This window comes from Alexandromys fortis, unplaced genomic scaffold, assembly GCF_014885135.2.
Source record: "Alexandromys fortis isolate MF-2015 unplaced genomic scaffold, M_Fortis_MF-2015_v1.1 scaffold_143, whole genome shotgun sequence".
Classification (NCBI taxonomy): domain Eukaryota; kingdom Metazoa; phylum Chordata; class Mammalia; order Rodentia; family Cricetidae; genus Alexandromys; species Alexandromys fortis.
In genome coordinates this window covers 395,843-414,643 of record NW_026068044.1, presented here as the reverse complement: position 1 = coordinate 414,643, position 18,801 = coordinate 395,843, and the positions used below count along the sequence as shown (strand labels likewise).

The window sequence follows — 18,801 nt, the reverse complement described above, 5'->3', positions numbered from 1 at the left end:
GTGTTTGCTCATCTAGCCCACTGTGTTGGGTAGATGTGTGTTTCCTCAGTCTGAGACAATTTTTATTTTACTACTCTTGTTTTGTTTTGTTTGAGACGGGGTTTCTCTGTGTCCTGGAACTTGCTTTGTGGCCCAGGCTGGCCTCAAACTCACAGAGATCCACCTGCTTCCCAAGTGCTAGGATTAAAGACATACGCCACCACTACCTGGCTATTTTTACTTCTCTCTCTCTCTCTCTCTCTCTCTCTCTCTCTCTCTCTCTCTCTCTAGAGAGAGGGTTTCTCTGTAGCTTTGGAGCCTGTCCTGGAACTCTCTCTGTAGACCAGGATGTATTTTACTACTCTTAATAAAACATTTTATGGGAACTAAAAAAAAAGACATGCAAGATATTCGAAGTTTTTAAGTAAGTCTATTTATAGTCTATAGAAAACATTACTCATTTTTAAAATGTAGACATTTCTGGGCTGTGTGGCTTCTAACCACCTGCTGTCTCCAATGTGCTTCTCCAAGGCTTAGGTGGCATTTTTCATAATACATGGAATATATTAAGGCTTCCAAAATTTAAATATAAAATATATATCAAGGCGACTGGAAAAAGTGTCTCTCTCAGGGCATACAAAGGTTCCTGGGGAAATAACGCAGCGGCTCGTGTGAGTCGGTATGGAGAGGGCAGAAATTCCTAAGTCCCTGTTCTACAGCTTCCTGTTGTCAGTGACAGTGACCTCGAGGGAGCGTCCGGCAGGTTCAGTAACAGCAGAGGCTGCCAGGGTCTCCCTGGAATGCACCATGGCAGCACTCTGAAATTCCACGTGGAGTGGAACACGATCCCTTTGCCATCTCACTTTCGTAGGTCCTACTCTGCCTTGGGCTACTCAGAAGGAGCTCATGTTGGCTGCGGAAATGGAAATATTGTCGCTGAGGAGAGTCTATTTCTTGTAGCACTTATTCCAAACGAATCACCTCCCAAAGGAAAGTGGGGAGGAATTAACACCACGTGTGTGTGTGCCAGCATTAGCTTGTTCTCTGCAGGAATGTTCCACAGCGATACTCAAGGACCACATTTAGGAGAGCAGCTGCCTTGCAGTGAAAGGATTAGATGTTAAATCTCTGTCCTCCTGGATCATCTGCTCCGGGTCTGCAGAGCATGCTGTTTTTATGATCATGAAGTTATGAGCTATATTCTTAGGTATTCATTTCATTTCCCTAACCCGGAAGAATTGATAGAATGTTCTACATTTATATTTTCAAATGATTTTATTTCTTTAGCTCCACTGCAAACTTTTTTTAATTTTATTTATTTTTTTTATTCATTTATTAAAGATTTCTGTCTCTTCCCCACCACTGCCTCCTATTTCCCTCTCCCTCCTCCAATCAAGTCCCCCTCCCTCGTCAGCCCAAAGAGCAATCAGGGTTCCCTGCCCTGTGGGAAGTCCAAGGACCACCCACCTCCATCCAGGTCTAGTAAGGTGAGCAACCAACTGCCTAGGCTCCCACAAAGCCAAAACGTGCAGTAGGATCAAAAACCCATTGCCACTGTTCTTGAGGTCTCAGTAGCCCTCATTGTCCGCTATGTTCAGCGAGACCAATTTTATCCCGGGCTTTTTTCAGACCCAGGCCAGCTGGCCTCAGTGAGTTCCCGATAGAACATACCCATTGTCTCAGTGTGTGGGTGCACCCCTCGCGGTAGTAGGAGACTTCAACACACCTCTCTCTCCAATGGACAGGTCAATCAGACAGAAACCTAATAGAGAATTAAGAGAATTATTGGAGGTAATGAAGCAAATGGACTAACAGACATCTATAGAACACTCCACCCAAATAGGAAAGAATATACCTTCTTCTCTGCAGCTCATGGAACCTTTTCAAAAATTGACCATATACTCGGAAACAAAGGAAACCTCCACAGATACAAAAGAATATCAGTGTCCACCTGTGTCTTATCAGATCACCACGGATTAAAGTTAGAAGGCAACAACAATGCTACCCCCAGAAAGCCGACAAACTCATGGAAACTGAACAGTCAACTACTGAACCACACCTGGGTCAAGGAAGAAATTAAGAAAGAAATTAAAGTCTCCACTGCAAACTTTTATGCTCAGACCACTTTAATTTTACATGGTTTATTTAGATGCTATGCAGTATCCTTATTTATTCATAATTTGATACATCATCTCAAACATTAGCAATTGAACTGGATTTTTGGAGAGCGTGAGGGAACCACTTTACACAGGAACCAAACTGTAATCATATGTCACACCACCTGTTCCTTCTATGTGTGTAGGTTAGTGTTTATTAATGGCTCGCTATGTTCAAAGAATATAAGAGTTCAAGATTCTGGGTGGGAACAAGATGAGCTAGAAATAGTGCATACGGGGAGAGAAAATACCAGCGCCATCCTTCCCCCTTCATATCCTGAATGAAGAAGAGAAAGAAACCTAACAGGCATTTCAGTCTTTCATTTTTAGAACTAGGAGTAACAGATGCAGGCTTAGAATCTTTATAGTTTCTTCAGGTTGTTTTTTTTTTTAATATTTATTTATTTATTATGTATACAACATTCTGTCTGTGTGTATGTCTGCAGGCCAGAAGAGGGCATCAGACCTCATTACAGATGGTTGTGAGCCACCATGTGGTTGCTGGGAATTGAACTCAGGACCTTTGGAGGAGCAGGCAATGCTCTTAACCACTGAGCCATCTCTCCAGCCCCTTCAGGTTGTTTTAAAGTTTATTCCAAAGGAAAGGATTTTTCCTGCTAAATGAGCTATGTCTTCTGACTGTGAACAGTGTCACTGATAAAGGCCCCTGCATTGGAATTGGGTTCCTCGGCAGTGTATGTAAACACTAGGCTAGGTCTATTTTTACCCTCTACTTTGTAGTTAGATGTCCAGTGTTAAAGTGGAAAGTACGGAGATTTAAATGTGCTCAAGGTTTGGCTGACCTCAGTGAGTCTTGCCTGGAGTCAAGGTGGTTTACTTGGAGTCAGTGAGTCTTGCTTGGAGTCAGTGTGGCTGTGGTACAGATTGGTGACTGGCTATGTTACAAAACACATTAAATGCCTTTAGCTCATGGTTACATTGAGGGAAAAAAGACCCTAAAGACAGTACCAACCCTGTCAGAATGGCAAAATTGATGTTTTTTTTTAAAGATTTTTATTTTATTTATTGCATACTGGTATTTTGCTTGTGTATATTCTGTGTGAAGGTGTCAGATTCCCCAGAACTAGAATTACAGACAGGTGTGAACTGTCATGTGGGTGCTGGGAATTGAACTCAGGTCCTCTGGAAGAGCAATTAGTGCTCTTAACAACTGAGCCATCTCTCCAGCCCCAAAATTGATGTTTTGTGTGACAACAGTATCAACAATAGTTATCAAAGGGAGGTGCAAAGGCTCTGTGTGTGCGTTTTAATGCATTGTGTGTGCACGCACGCATGGAGGCCGGAGGTCAGTGTCTGGTGCCCTCCTCTGTCTCTTCCCACAGTTTTGAGACAAGCACTTTTGCTGACCCAGGATCTTGAGAGGTCAGCTGGATTAACGGGACGGCAAGTCCTCCAGTGCTGAAATCATGGTCCACGTGGTCACAACGTTCAGCTCTCTCCATGAGTACTGGGATCTACCTCACATCCCCATGCTTTCACGGCACACGCTTCACAGCCTGAGCCACATCTCAGGCCCGGGTTCTGTAACTCGGACTTTCCTGCTCTTCCACTTCCCTTTGATCTCCAACTAAGCAGGAAATAATAGGACATTTTTGTTTTGGTTCCAGAAGACAGTTGGCAGTATGGCTCAGTTGGCAAAGGTTCTTTCACCAAACCTGCTGCCTTGAGTTCGATCCCCACGCCTGGGGTGAAAAGTTGAGTCTGTCAGCACCTTCCTGCTGACCAGGCAGTGGGGAAGCCTGCAGGAACTGTTTCAACAGGTTTGACCTTTTCCCAGCACTCTCTGGGAATGAGGAAGTGATGCCCTCTCTAGTCAACTACAGGACCATCATCTACATTGTGAGTTGGGGTGTGTCAGTGTAAGTTGTACAAGGACAGGAAAATTCAACTCAAGGCATCTCTTGATTCTGTTGTTGTCTGCCTAGAATACAAGGAGCAAGCTCTCCCGTTCTTGCTTTAAAATGGGCCAGGCTGAGTGTAGTGGCACGTACCTTTAGTCCCAACACTTGGGAGGCAGAGGCTGGTGGATCTCTCGGAGTTCCAGAACAACCAGGCCTACAGAGTGAATTCCAGGACAGCCAGGGCTACACAGAGAAGCCCTATCTCGAAAAGAAAAAAAAAACACAAACAAACCCAAAACCCAAACCAAACAAACAACAACACCCCTTCCCACCTACACAAAACTCAACTACAACAAAAGAACTGTGTAGGTGGAAGTTTCTGTCCTTGCTGGTCCCGCAACTGTTCTTGCATTCTCATCTTGCTTCCTCTGTGTCTGGGTGTAACTGCAAACAGAGCATCTCCTCTTCCCAGAATTCTCCTAGTGTGGTTGCCCCACCTGTACTTCCTGCCTGGCTACTGGCCAATCAGCATATTATTAAAGCAATACAAGTAACAAATCTTTACAGGGTACAAGAGCATCTTCCCATAGCAGAACTGTTAGGAAACTAGTGAGATGCTAGGAGGTTAAGGGTGTTTACTGTTGCAAAGCCAGCCCATGAACCTGAGTTTATTCCTTGGAACCCAAGAAAAAGGACAAGGAAAGAAGCGTTAAGTATATTAGCTATAGACTTTTCATGTAGATAGAACCAAACATTTTTATTTAGGCGAGGGAGTTCCTTTCTTGTTCCATTTTTGTTGAGAGATTTAAATAATATTTACAGTTTTTGTTATGCGTGCTTGAGTATATGCATGTGTACCTCGTGCATGCAGGAGCCCATGGAGGACAAATCACCCCTGAAAAAGGAGTTAAAGATAGTTGTTAGCTGCCATGTGTTTGCTGGGACCTGATCCTTGGTCCTCGCAGGGACAAGTGTTAACTACTGAACCATATCTCCAGCTCCTGCTGAGAGATTCTTTTTTTTAACATGCATGAACACCAAATTTTGTCCAATCCTCTTTTCTTTTTACACCTATATTAGATGATAATGTGAGTTTTGTTTTTATTCTGTTGAAGTAAATCAAACTTGAATGACGGGGTTCACTTCACTTCACTTGGTTTTATATCCTATTATACCTAGATTTTAAGGACTGGAGGGTGAAACAAACATCCCTTTGGTTTGTTTGTTTGTTTTTTTTTTAATACATGGGATCACTATGTAACCTTGTCTGACCTGGAACTAACTAGACTAAACTTTGAAGTCATAGAGATCCTCCTGCCTCTGCCTCTTGGGATCTGGGATTGCAGGCATGTGCCACCATATCTGGCACTTACTAGACTAATTTTTAAAAATTATTATTTATTTTTTGTGTGTATGTGTGTGTGACTGCTTCTCTGTATGTATACAAAGTGCATGCCTGGTACCCAAGGAAGCCAGAAGAGCATATTGGATCCCCTGGTTCTGGAATTACAGATGGTCATGATCCACCATGTTGGGGTACCCAGTACCTAGTACCCTTAACCATTGCACTGTCTCCCAGCCCCAGATGCAGTTTTTTAATGCTTTGTGAACTTGCTTGTACATCTATGTTCATAAAAAAGTACTGGGCTGTAGCCATATTTGATGTATTTTTTAAATTATTTTGATTGAGCTATACATTTTTATCTGCACCCCTCCGTTCCTCTCCCCTCCCCTTCTACCCTCTCCTATAGTCCCCATGCTCCCAATTTACTCAGGAGATCTTGTCTTTTTCTACTTCCCATGTAGATTAGATCCATGTATGCCTCTCTTAAGATCCTCTTTGTTGTCTAGGTTTTCTTGGATTGTGAATTGTAGACTGGTTTCTCTTTGCTTTATGTCTAAAAGCCACTTATAAGTGAGTACATATGATATTCATCTTTCTGGGTCTGGGTTACCTCGCTTAACATGTGTTTTTTTTTCTAGATCCATCCGTTTGCATGCAAATTTTAAGATGTCATTAATTTTTTTCTGCTGTGTAGTACTCCATTCTTTGGTTGAGGAGCATTTAGGTTGTTTCTGGGATTTGGCTATGACAAACAATGCTGCTATGAACATAGTTGAGCACATGTCCTTGTGGCATGATTGAGCATCCTTTGGATATATACCCAACAGCGGCATTGCTGGATCTTAAGGTAGATTGTTTCCTAATTTTCTGAGAAATCACCATACTGATTCCCAAAGTAGCTGCATCAGTTTGCACTCCCACCAGCAATGGAGGAGTCTTCCCTTTACCCCAAATCCTTTCTAGCATAAGTTGTCATCAGTATTTTTGATCTTGATCATTGTTACAGGTTTAAGATGGAATCTCAGAGTTGTTTTGATTTACATTTCTCTGATGGCTAAAGATGTTGAACATTTCCTTAAGTGTATTTCAGTCTTTTAGATTCCTCTGTTAAGAGTTATCTGTTTTGGTATGTACCCCATTTTTTTAATTGGATTTTTTTTCTGACCAATTACTTGAGTTCTTTGTATATTTTGAAGATCAGTCCTCTGTTCCATGTGGGGTTGGTGAAGATCTTTTCCCATTCTGTAGGCTGCTGTTTTGTCTTGTTGACTGTGCCCTTTGCTTTTCAGAAGCTTCTTAGTTTCAGAAGGTCTCATTTATTAATTGTTACTCTCAGTGTCTATGTTACTGGAGTTATATTTAGGAAGTGGTCTCCTATGCCAGTGTGTTTAAGTGTACTTCCCACTTTCTCTTCTATGATGTTCAATGTAGTTGGTTTTATGTTGAGGTCTTTGATCCACTTGGACTTGAGTTTTGTGCGTGGTGATAGATATGGATCTATTTTTATTCTTCTACATGTTGATATCCAGTTATGCCAGCACCATTTTTTTTTTAAAGTGTTAGCATTTAATTGGCCTCCCTGAGTGGCTTCAAGCCACCAGAACACAGGCACCTCCAACACCCTTTATCTTCTCTTCAGCTCTTCTGCTGAAAAATTTGGCTTTCACGATGACAGGCTGCTTAGGGAGCTTTCCCTTCCCCAGAACTTTGTAGTAGCCCGATCGCACGACATCAATGATGGGAGCAACTCCGGTCTTGTTCTTGGCAGCGTTGACTCGGGTCTGCTCACTGACCAGCGTCCACAGTTTATCCAGGTTGACAGTCGGGCAGAAGCTCTGGTTCCTCTTTAAGTGGTAATGCCTCATCCCAACTTTCCCGAAGTAACCTGGATGATATTTATTGAAGTTTATCCTGTGATGATGCATGCCTCCAGCGTTCCCGCGTCCTCCTGGATGCTTGCGGTGTTTACCGATGCGGCCATGGCCGTGGCTCACGTGGCCCCGGAGTTTCCGGGTCTTCCTCAGTCTGGATGGCATGGCGGTGGCAGAAAGGAAAGAGGGCGCCAGCACCATTTTTTAAATATGCTTTCTTTTTTCCATTTGATATTTTTGCTTCTTTGTCAAAAATCAGGTGTTCCTAGGTGTGTGAACTGATATCTGGGTCTTTGTTTCGGTTCCATTGGTCCTCCTGTCTGTTTTTATTCCAATACCAGGCTGTTTTCAGTACTGTAGCTCTGTAGTAGAGTTTGAAGTCAGGGATGGTAATGCCTCCAGAAGTTCTTTTATTGTTCAGGATTGTTTTGGCTATCCTGTTTTTTTTTTTTTTTTTTTTGCCTTTCTATATGAAGTTGAGTATTGTTCTTTCGAGGTCTGTGAAAATTTTGATGGGATTTTGATGGGCATTGCATTGAATCTGTGGATTGCTTTTTGGTAAGATTGCCATTTTCACTATGTTAATTTATCTTGGTGTCTTGATCAGTGCTATTTTAACATTTTTTTAAAAATATGAAAGTAATCATTACCATTTCTTCTTTAAATATTTGATATATTCAAATATTTATTATATTTAAATATAATATTTATTATATTTATATATTTGATATAAATATAAACCACCTAGCTGTCTGCTTTTCCATGTGAGAATATTTTAGATTATTAATTTAATTTCTTGGCTTTGGTCATTTATAGTTTTACATTTCTTCTTGAGATAGTTTTGATCATTTTGGTCTTCACAGGAATGATTCCATTATATCTTAGTAGTCTGGTGAGTTGACGTGGAGGCGTCTACACTACTTTCCTAGGAGTCTCTTGGTTTTGTAGGCCTGGCTATAATGTGTCCACTTTCATTCTTGGTTTTAATAACTTATTTCTTTCTTTTCATGATTAAGCTACTAACATTTTTTTCAGGGTTTTCTTTGGGGGCATCTTCACTGACCTTATCTGTTTCTGTTCTGTTTCCTGTTCCATTGTTTCTTCTTGAATTTTTGTTATGTCACCCTTTCTCTTGTGCTTATTTTAATCTACTTATGATAGTATATACATTTAGATATAACAGTATTTAAAGTTTCGTTTCATTCTGGGCAAACCGTCTGTCTCCATGGTATATCCTCTAGCCTTCTTTTATTTGAGACGGGGTCACTAAGTTACGCAGGCAGGCCTTAGACCTGTGATCCTCCTGTCTCAGTCTTCCCCCAAGTGGACTCTAACTTCCGTTTAACACAACAAGTAACTGTATACAACTTTTAAAAAGAGGTTCATTTCTTAAATGAAGAACCACTTCCCCATTTAACGTATTCCTTGGACTTCAGAGCTGAGTCTTGATATGTTCTGTTTTATCCTTGCCTTTTGACCAGAGAGATAGATGAACAGCTAACCCCAGCAGTGGGACTCCTGCTTCTGCAGTGGTGTGTGTGTGTTTGTTTGTGTGTGTGTGTGTGTGTGTGTGTGTGAGGGGGCACAAGTGCACAGATGTGGATGCGAGTTGAGGCTAGAGGTAGGTCTCCAGTGTTGCTCCCAGGTGCTCTCCATCTTGGTTCTTTGGGGGAAAGAGTGTCTCATTGGTCAGGAGCTTAGTTTAGGCTGACTGGCCAGTGAGCTTACGGATCGATCCCCTGTCTCTGCCACCACAGGACTGGAATGAGAAATACACATCATCACACTTAGCTTTTTAAAATGGGTTTTGGGGATTAAACGCAGGTCCTCATACTGTCGCAGCGAATACTTTATCAACTGAGCATCTCCCAGGTGCCTGCATTGCTCATTTTTAATAGCTCTTCAGCTGTTAAGACATATAGTACGATCTGATTACAGGAACTGGAATCTCGATTCCACATCAGTCAGTCAGCATATTTTGGATGTCAAATGTAGCTACCTAGTGCTGAGGATTGAAAAGTAACTAGGATCACTCTTCAGTAGGAAAGACAACAGAGAAGCCAGCAATGCAGTGTCGCCCCGAGCACATAAGGATGGTTGACGCTGAGTTTGAGGCAAAGGCCACAAAACAGGCCCACATTGCACCACTTTTCTGTAGTGCTTGACAGAGTGTTTTCAGAAAGCATATTCCTTGATCATTCCCATTCCTATTCATTTCAGGAAACCAGAACAATTCACACAGGTCATGTGATGAGTACAAACATAATTTTAAGTAACTACATTTTAATTTAAGTTGAATAATTATTTTACTTTTTATCTGACCTGTGCTGATTTTATAACCCCAAGCTACGATTCAGTAACAGAACATCAACATCAGAGTCATTCTAGGCATTGTGATCTCCACAGTGGGGAGTCCATAAGTTGGGAAGGTATAGGGGGAGGTATACCTCTTCTTTTTATCATTCAAATTGAATTTTGTCTTTTAATTTTCCATAATAATTCATCAAGTGAGACTGTATAGTTGTGCATATGAGAACTTATGAGTAAACAAGTATGTCTAAATTAATATTTTAATTAATTAATAATTTGATTTATTTGATTAATAGATTAATCAACCAATAAATACTTGATTAAATATACTGTAACAAATGTGGGAGACCAGTGGTGTAGTAGAAATGATACTAACCTGCGAATCAAGACAGCTTGGGTACAAACCCCAGTTCAAACACCAGCTTGCTGTATGAACATGGAAGCATGACTTGGATTCTACCCCCATGAGAAGACACTATTAAATAAGTGTCCCTGAGATACTATATAGCTCTAGAGTTCTATAAATACTTTTCCTGCTAAGTATTATCCTGTCGTGGTCCAACTGAGGGGACATACTTTTGTTTGTTGAGACAGAGACTCAGTCTGTAGCCTTTGCATCCCAGAGTGTGCTATGTAGACCTCAAACCTGAGCTAATCCTCCTGCCTCTGTTTCCCGCCTGCTAGAATTACAGGTGTGAGTGTTAGCACACCTGGCGTGAAGACTACAACTGCCAGGATTACAGGTGTGTGCCAGCGCACCTGGTGTGAAGCCTGCACTTTTGTCTGTTCAGTATTTTAATTAGATTCATAGGTCAGCCTATTTTTGGATTCCTAGATTTCCAGAGAGTGGCTTCTGGCCTTTGATTCCATTCCTTCTCCATGGTACCACTGGCCATAGATGTGATAATATACATAGCAGGAGATTTATTTAAAATCTATCAAATGTAGACCTATTAACAGAGAAAAATGACATAATAATAGCCAAGTGCAAAAAAGATGAACCTAGATATAGCCACAGACAGATGCATGGGCACACATTTAATATGATTTATTTGATCAATTAAGATTCAAGAACCCAGGAAATTTCATGATCGAAGTTAGTACATAAAGAATAACCAACACAATTTTAATAGGTAAAACACAGCACTATGTATGGCAGCTTTACTCAGAAACCGAGGGTTAGAGAAGGGTTATTGCCAAAATTTAGATACAACTAAAATCACAAGAAATGAATAAACTCGTATTTAGGTTTTACAGTTTAAAGTCTACATACTTTACTGAACTCTTCTAGGATTTGTAGTATAAAACATTAGACTTTGGTTTCATGAATCACAACAAAATAGATTGCTATTCTACTCAAATAATTACACAGATTATTACATGGTTCTTCAAAACATTGTGTTCCTAATTTGATTTTGTTTTCTAATGTCAGTAAATAAGTTGGAAGCTGGACATAGCTGCACACATCTGTCATCTCAGTATTTGGGAGGAAGAAGTAGGAGAGCCACCATGGTCCTGGGCCAGCCTGAGCTGAACTATTGTAGTCAATCCATCAGTAAATAACTTGACATTGCTAAGCTATCTGTTTAGATGGCAACTTGACATCTACTTCACACACTCTGTAAGAAACAATAACTTAGCTCATTGTGGTGGCGCAACGCGGACACTAAGAGAGACGTACATGGATCTAATCTACGTGGGAAGTAGAAAGAGACAAGATCTCCTGAGTAAACTGGGAGTATGGGGACCTTGGCAGAGGGTTGAAGAGGAGGGGAGAGGCAGGGAGGGGAGCAAAGAAAAATGTAGAGCTCAAGAAAAATCAATAAAAAAAAACTCAGCTGCTCTGATTTCCCTGTGAGAATGGGACAATCTCATTTGTGGTATGTCCTATTAATAAGTTCATTATTTAAAATACTTGTCTTACAGGAAAAAAGGAGCAAACAAAAATAATGGAATATTATAACTTCTACTAGAATACAACATTGAAAAATGAGTTTGCAAAAATTTGATTGTAGAAACAAAAATAAAAAAGAGTAAAAATAGAAGAATAATGAGAAAATTCCACTTTCTCAAAATAATAAAGGAAGCAATCCTCTTGATCTCGTGGTTTATTTTGTATAGTAATGGAGTAGAGAAGTGGAGGCAAATGCCACTTTAAACTTAGACCTGTGTAAGCACAGGCTGTACTTTGTGACCTGGGGTATAAAATGCAGGCTTTTGCTGGAACGGTTAGCCAGGGACAAATTTCACCCTGGCTTCCAATTGGTAAGCAATCCACGTCAAGGTTCTAACCTTTAGCTTCAGTGCTGTTCCATAGAAACGAGCTAGCTGTTACTCTGGGTAGCAGAGTGTGCTACTTCATGTGACCACACCAGAGCATCACTGGCAGTAGCCCAGCCTGCACACGCAACACAGTCTTAATAAACAAGATACACACACTCATTTATGCATGTGTGCTTAATGTCTGCTCAGAAACTGGGCCTCTGCTCTCTGTAAATCTTTGACTCTTATTGTTTTGTACAGTACTATTTTACTTTCTTGCATTACCCATTTTATACTGTGTGTATGTTTGGTCCATGGTTCTGCTTTTGATATAGGTAATTCTCTTTGCTTTTCTACATGTTAAAAAAGATTATTTATCTCATGTGTGTGTGTATGTGTATGCATGTGCACACATGTGTGCACACACCTGCATAAGTCTATATGCACTGCATGCATGCAGGTGCCCTCAGATGCCAGAAGGCACTGGATTTTCTGAACTGGAGTTGCAGATGATGGTGAGCCATTTTTGAGAACTGAACCCCAGTCTTTTGCAAGAGCAGTAAGTGCTCTTAATGGTACAGCCTTCTAACCAGCATGTCCAAGGGTTTTTTTTAAACATTAGGCAGTAGCCAAGGCTTGAATAATTTTAACTGGGAAGCTTGATATTTCCCAAGAGGTACCACTCACAGGCTTCTCTTTCCTTTCAAGAATTCTCTAGACTAGGGCTTTTAATAATACTATTTTATTTTAGAATAGTTCAAGTGTACAGGAAAAAGTTAAGTACAAAGAGTTCCCACACAACCTCCTATTGTTGACATCCTTCCTCAGCATAGAAACCAGGGAATTTTCAGTCTTCAGCTTATACATTGCCTCCTGGGAGTACGCACTTGAGTTCATGGAACTATCTGCATTAAAAATATACTTTATTAAACTCAGCCACTAATTTTTTGTTTTGTTAATTTTTATAGTTTCTACTGTTTCCCACCTCTCCAGTGAAGTTTTCGTTATTCAAACATGAACTACCTCCTTACATACATTTGCCGCAGTGTGCATAGTCAAAAAGAACTGGCCCAAGGATTCTTTATCATACTGTATCATCCAACACCAAATGTCCATGCAATGAAAACTTGTTTGATGAGTTCAGGGTTTCCTCAACTGCTAGAATATGCCTGCAGTTAAGTATGGAAAGGTCTCACAGTGAGAACCTAGGGCTCTGCATCAGAGTAGCCCAGGATCCCTGTTTGGAGAACTGTACATTTCCAATTATATTCTAAGAGGACTTGAATACAAAATGCATCAAAACCATTTATATGCTTGCCTACAAGGTCTGGGCTTTGTGTCCCGATGCTGCAAAAAGGAAGGAAGAAAGGAAGGAGGGGAGGGAGGAAAGGAGGGAGGGAAGGGGGAAGGGGGAGGGAGGGAGCAAGAGAGGAAGGAAGGAAGGAAGAAAAACCTTTATATAGATTGCCTACATTTCAAACACTACTTTATCCACAAAAGCTACTTGAAAATACCAACATCTTCCTCTTTTTCCCTTAAAATTTTAGAGGGGGAAAAAAAAAAGCCATGAAACCACTCTTTTTTCTTAGTATCTGTCTAGAGTACATTTGCATCTCTGTAATCTTTCTAATTCGAATTCATTTCTAAAGGGAAAAGATAATAATATTAGAGACCTAAGAGTCTAGGAAAAGCCCCCTAAGTTAAGCCCCCTCACCCCCTGCTTTGTCAACCCTTGGAATATCTTCAGTGCCCTTTGTGTTCTGGCTAATGTTAGGAGTCTTATTTCAGACTTACAGATTCCAGCTTGCTATTAGAAGATTATTCAGCCAAGTTGAGCCCCCAGCCAAAGAGAGCCAAGCGGAACCTTCTGCCTGGAGAGGAGACAGAAAACCTGCCAGGCAACTACATGGTGCCTATTTACTCTGGACGGTGAGTATGCTTTCCCTTTGGTGTAATTATTATAAGTGAGGAGTCAATAGTAGCTAGCAATTATTGAGGACTCGCTATTTATTGCTTTAAAAAGGACTTGGGAAGCTTGGAACCCACCAAGAAGAAGGCTCAATGAAGTCAAGGGATTTCATTTTCAGACATTTCTGTCATACATTGGATACATGACAAAGGAATGATTAGGACATCTTGCTGTTTATATGGTCAGTTGACATGGGATAGAGCTTTTGATGTGAGTGATTAAATACTATTTATAGTCAATCCATGGACGGTAAAAAGAAAGATTCTAAACTATAAAGTGTAACGTGAGCAGGGTAAGTCAAGATTCGGAAGGACAAAGGGAGGAGGGTAAGAAATGGCACCAGAGGAACGAATATGATCAAAATGTATAGAATGTCAATAAGAAGCCCATTACTTCACAAAATTAGTATATGATGGCAATAATTTTTAAAAAATATGTATGTTAAAAAACCCAAACTGTATAGTGTTGTGTGACTAAAGAAACCCGCTGTTCACCAGAGTCTTATGTGACATAGAACACGTTACATGTCTGGGCAGCTCTGGGCTGTGCACTAGGGCAGAGATCACACATCACTTGTCAGGCCACGGACAACTGATCTCTTCCATTGTCTGGAAAAAGCATAGCTTTGTCTCTTATTGTAAACCGGATCATGGGAACTCCTTGGGCTGTTTATTTATCTTCTTTAGTCTTGTTACTATCTATCTAAAGTATGAGCGATAGCGTCTACCTTGTGGGGTTTTATTAGGATGGAATGAGATATAGTATGCAGAAGGCTCCAGAACCATACTAGGAACCACTGCCCTTGTCATACTTAGTGATAAAGCAAGGTGCTTTCTTCTATAATAAAGAGTTAGACTCTGATTTATCAGGATATTTTTAAGGATGTGTTTTTTGGTTTTGTGTTGAATATTTTTCTTGCATGTATATAAGTGTACCACTTTCATGCATTATTCATGGAGGTCAGACAAGAGCATCAGAGCTCTAGGGACTGGAGCTACGGAAGGTTGTGAGCTGGGAACTGTGGAAGCTGGGGACTGAACCAAGGTCCTCTGCACGTGCCCTCTTGAGCCATCTTTCCAGCTCCACACCAGGGCTTTTTAATGGCAGATTTTCTAAGGGCAGGGAGAGTGCCTGAGCCCAGTAAAATCAGGCAAGCTTGTGGTTACCACACTGTTTCTACCTTCTGCTCTGTTGTTTCAGCCAAGTGCACATTGGTGGAATTAGAGACACAGAAGAAGAAAGAATCAAAGAAGCTGCTGCTTACATAGCTCAGAGGACTCTTCTTGCAAGCGAGGAAGAACTCACAGCCTCCAAAAAGTCTACAGCCTCTAAGCAGTCCAAAATATCCAAACAAGCCACGTCTACCCTTCAACGAGAGGAAACATTTGAAAAGAAGTCGAGGAGCGTTGCAATTCGAGAAAAAGCAGAAGAGCTGTCTCTGAGGAAAACAGTAAGGCGAGCTAATGTCATGCTGCTCAGAAGAGTGGAAATGTGTTTAAGAAGCTGTGTGTGAGCGTGTGCGTGTGTAGTCCACACTGGGTTCTTTCAAGGGCAGAACCACGTGGGTTACAGGGAAACAAAGCTAACGGAAACAAGGAGAGAAGATGTCAAAATGCATAGGTCACATAAAGGCAAACGTTGGGATTTTAAACTTCATGGAAATTCAGATTTGAAAGATATTAAATAAGTTTCTGAAGCCACTTTAGGGTCATATCATAGGGGTGTTGCTAAATCCTAGGGTTTAGAAAACCAAACTTATTTTTAAAACCAGGAAGGAAATGATTTTACCTGACTGTAAAATAAGGAACAAAATGTAAAAATTAGATCTGAGAATGCAGTAAGTTTATATTGCTTGTGTAATGCATTGAGTCACAGGTTCAGTCCCCACCAACCCATAGAGTAGGGTACAAGGGCAATGCCATTCTGTAATCCTTGCACTTGAGATATAGAATCAGGAAGATCGGAAGTTTAAAGTTATCCTTGGCTGTAAAGTAAGTTAGAAGCCAGTGTGGACTACATAAAAATCTACCTCAAACAATACAAGAAAACAAAGGGAAAGTAACATTTTGGCTTCTACTTGCTATCTTAGCACCAGAAGTAACTTTAATTTGGTAGTATTTTGGAAACATGTGGCCGTTTACTTGCTTGCTCTTTCAGTTAGAAGACACCCAAGCATATCACGGAAAGCTAAATGAAGACCATCTACTACATGCTCCTGAGTTTATCATTAAACCTCGTTCCCACACAGTTTGGGAGAAAGAGAATGTGAAATTGCACTGCTCTGTGGCAGGCTGGCCGGAACCCCGTGTCACATGGTATGTTTTCTTTGCGGAAGCGGATAGAATTGATAACCAAGTTACGTTTACATCCAGAGAAAACACCCTGAACTAGCAATATGCAGGAGTCAACAAAGGCACCCCGTGAGTTTGTTCATGTTTTCAAAAGGGTGAAGCTATCGAGACAGTTTTATGAATGGGAAGAACAAATGATCTTGCACAGAGATTATACATTTTAATAACTTTATAATAGTAAAGGTAGGAGAGATAACTCCGTTGGTAAGGAGCTTGCTGTGCTGACATGAGGATTTGGGTTTGGGTTCCTGCACCCATGGAGGAGGCTGGGTGCTGATGGGTGGAGACGGAAAGAGCTCTGGAGCTTGCTGTGCATTTTTTTGGGGGGCTGGAGAGATGGCTCAGCGGTTAAGAGCATTGCCTGCTCTTCCAAAGGTCCTGAGTTCAATTCCCAGCAACCACATGGTGGCTCACAACCATCTGTAATGGGGTCTGGTGCCCTCTTCTGGCCTTCAGGCATGCACACAGACAGAATATTATATACATAATAAATAAATATTAAAAAAAAAGAATCCTTCTGTCAGAAATTTAAATATATTAATGTTGACTAAATAGAGTCCTTAATCAAATAGAAAAGTTCATTGAGTACTTTTGTAGCTTTCTTTTTTTGCTTTTAAGTTAAATTTTTTACCTGTCTTTGTTTGTTTGTTTGAGATTAAGGCCAGCCTTGAACTTGTGACCCTACCGACTGAGACTCCCAGACACAGGGACTGCAGGAGTGGACTGCCTCACTCAGCTTTTTGTTTTTAAACACTAAAGATGACATTTACAGTATACAAAGGAATGTCTAGGAGAGAAACATTAATTTCTTAAGCATTGTTTATTAAACTGCAGCATCTGGAACATAAGCTGGGCCATGTTCCCGATGGTGTTTTTAAACCAGCAGTGGGGTTTCCCAGAGGCACGGCTCAGTTTTGGAGATTAAACTCCTTAGGTGCACTTCGTTGGCCTGGGAAAGGAATAATTATAACAAAGAGATTAAAGCTCTGCACACAGAGCGTAAGACTACTAAGGTAATGGTTCTTGTCAAGTTAAATTTGAAAAATAGTCATATTGTCTGTGTTCAGTTTTCCCCACCAACAGAGCTCAGTCGCAGCACATTGACCACAAATCTTGTACTTGTGGCTTTGAAATCTTTATTTCGGGGAGAGTAGCCCCTTTCTGTGGTAGCCTCCTGCTCTCTTCCCTTCTGCCTTTTGGGAGGTGACTTCTTTTTTACTCAAAGGAGAGCACCGTTTCCCGAGACTCATTCTTTACACCAGTTCATCCTGGAGAGAAAAGCCAGAAATTGCAGAGAAAGTACCCCTTTCATGCTCAGTGAGACATACAAGTCAAAACAAAAGAACCGGAGAGCAGCTAAGAAACGGCTCTGTTTCTGAGAGGGCTGGCAAGATGGCTCAGTGGGGAAGGCGCCTTCCACTATCCTGAGACTGAGAGTCGCCCCTGGGTGAGGAGAAATGTTCGGAATCAGTGTGCACACAGTGACAGCTGGCTGTGGTGACAACTTGTTGTCCCACTTGTTGTCCAGGTTTGTGGAGCAAGGAGCGTCTACAATTTGGGGGTCACATTACAAAAACAAATACAAGGCTAGTAATCTTAAGGTTCTCCCTGAGGAGATCCCTGGAACATGGGCCCACTTCACTGCCAGGTGAACAGACCTCCGCGAACAGGTTCCTTATGGATTCGTGTCTCCTCTTGGACATGGTGTCTTTTCTAAGAAGCAGCAGCTGGAACTCTAATTTATGTCACAACATGGACGCAAGGGGAATACTTTTCACTGGCATCCTCGTACTCACAGAGCAGGGAGCTCGTCACCAGTGAAAGCCAATGCTGTTGGTGACCACATCGTTGGCCTCTCTGGTGCCCGACTGCAGCCTCACGGTACCCACACCGGGTACGAATGGCAGGGAAACATGGGAGGAGGTGGGTTAAGGAAATGCGTTTGTGAGGGCTCGGTGCGGTCATGCTGCCTCCCGGATAGCAGCTAAGTCCTCGCTATGCCTTGCTGAGGCATGTGTCCCGGGTCTGATTCCCTCAGAGTCTTTTTCCAAAGACAGTTTGGCTCCAAGTTTCCACTGGCCACTGTTAGGTCATGGAGTCCCGCAGCTGTTCTCCTGGCCAATCTCATGTTACTGCCGACATCTGTTTAAGTGGAACTTTGAGGTTACCCAGAGAACGACGCGCAGCAGCAACACAACACTCAGCAAGGCCAGGTACAGGACAGTTTCGAGGTTCCAGATCAGCCTGGAAGTAGAAGGGGTCCTATTTGTGTGCTTTCATTCAGTAGGAAAGTTGGTTACAGAGAAGACCAACACACTAGGGTGGTGAAGCCTCCATCATGGAGAGGGCCTTGTTAACATGGAGGAAAAGATACTTCTGTGGTGGGAAGAAAATGAAATTTTAGTGTTTAGTAGGCTATTTTATACCGCAGCCTGCCTAGCATCTATTGGTCTAGAGGGGGAGAGCAGAATTTATGTTGTTTCATTTGCATAGATTCTGGAAGGTTATGTTCAAACCCAAGGAGAGTAATTGGTCCTGATGGAGTGGGATCAAAGGGCGCAGGCACTCTGTGCGGAGCAGTCTTATATCCTCGGGCACTTACAGTAGACAGCTATATTTCCAACTTATTTGAAATGAAATGATAAGGCAGAGAATGAAATAAACACTCTTGTGGATGGGAGTGTGTCTCAGTTGGT

General features: G+C 41.5%; 2 protein-coding genes across 4 annotated transcripts in view; one reads left to right on the top strand and one right to left on the bottom strand.

The window, feature by feature from the left end:
- Window positions 1-18,801, top strand: part of Myom1 (myomesin 1) — a 135,256-nt gene that overhangs the window by 22,819 nt on the left and 93,636 nt on the right. For all 3 annotated transcript variants that reach the window (XM_050166185.1, XM_050166186.1, XM_050166184.1), the window contains 3 exons: window positions 13,574-13,714; window positions 14,955-15,204; window positions 15,912-16,069. In XM_050166185.1, coding sequence (XP_050022142.1) covers window positions 13,574-13,714; window positions 14,955-15,204; window positions 15,912-16,069 — 549 coding nt within the window. The remainder of the gene's footprint in view (window positions 1-13,573; window positions 13,715-14,954; window positions 15,205-15,911; window positions 16,070-18,801) is intronic.
- On the bottom strand, window positions 6,893-7,400 carry LOC126516048 (60S ribosomal protein L27a-like). The gene has a single exon (XM_050166190.1). The coding sequence runs from the start codon at window positions 7,376-7,378 to the stop codon at window positions 6,932-6,934; it is 447 nt and encodes a 148-aa protein (XP_050022147.1). The 5' UTR covers window positions 7,379-7,400; the 3' UTR covers window positions 6,893-6,931.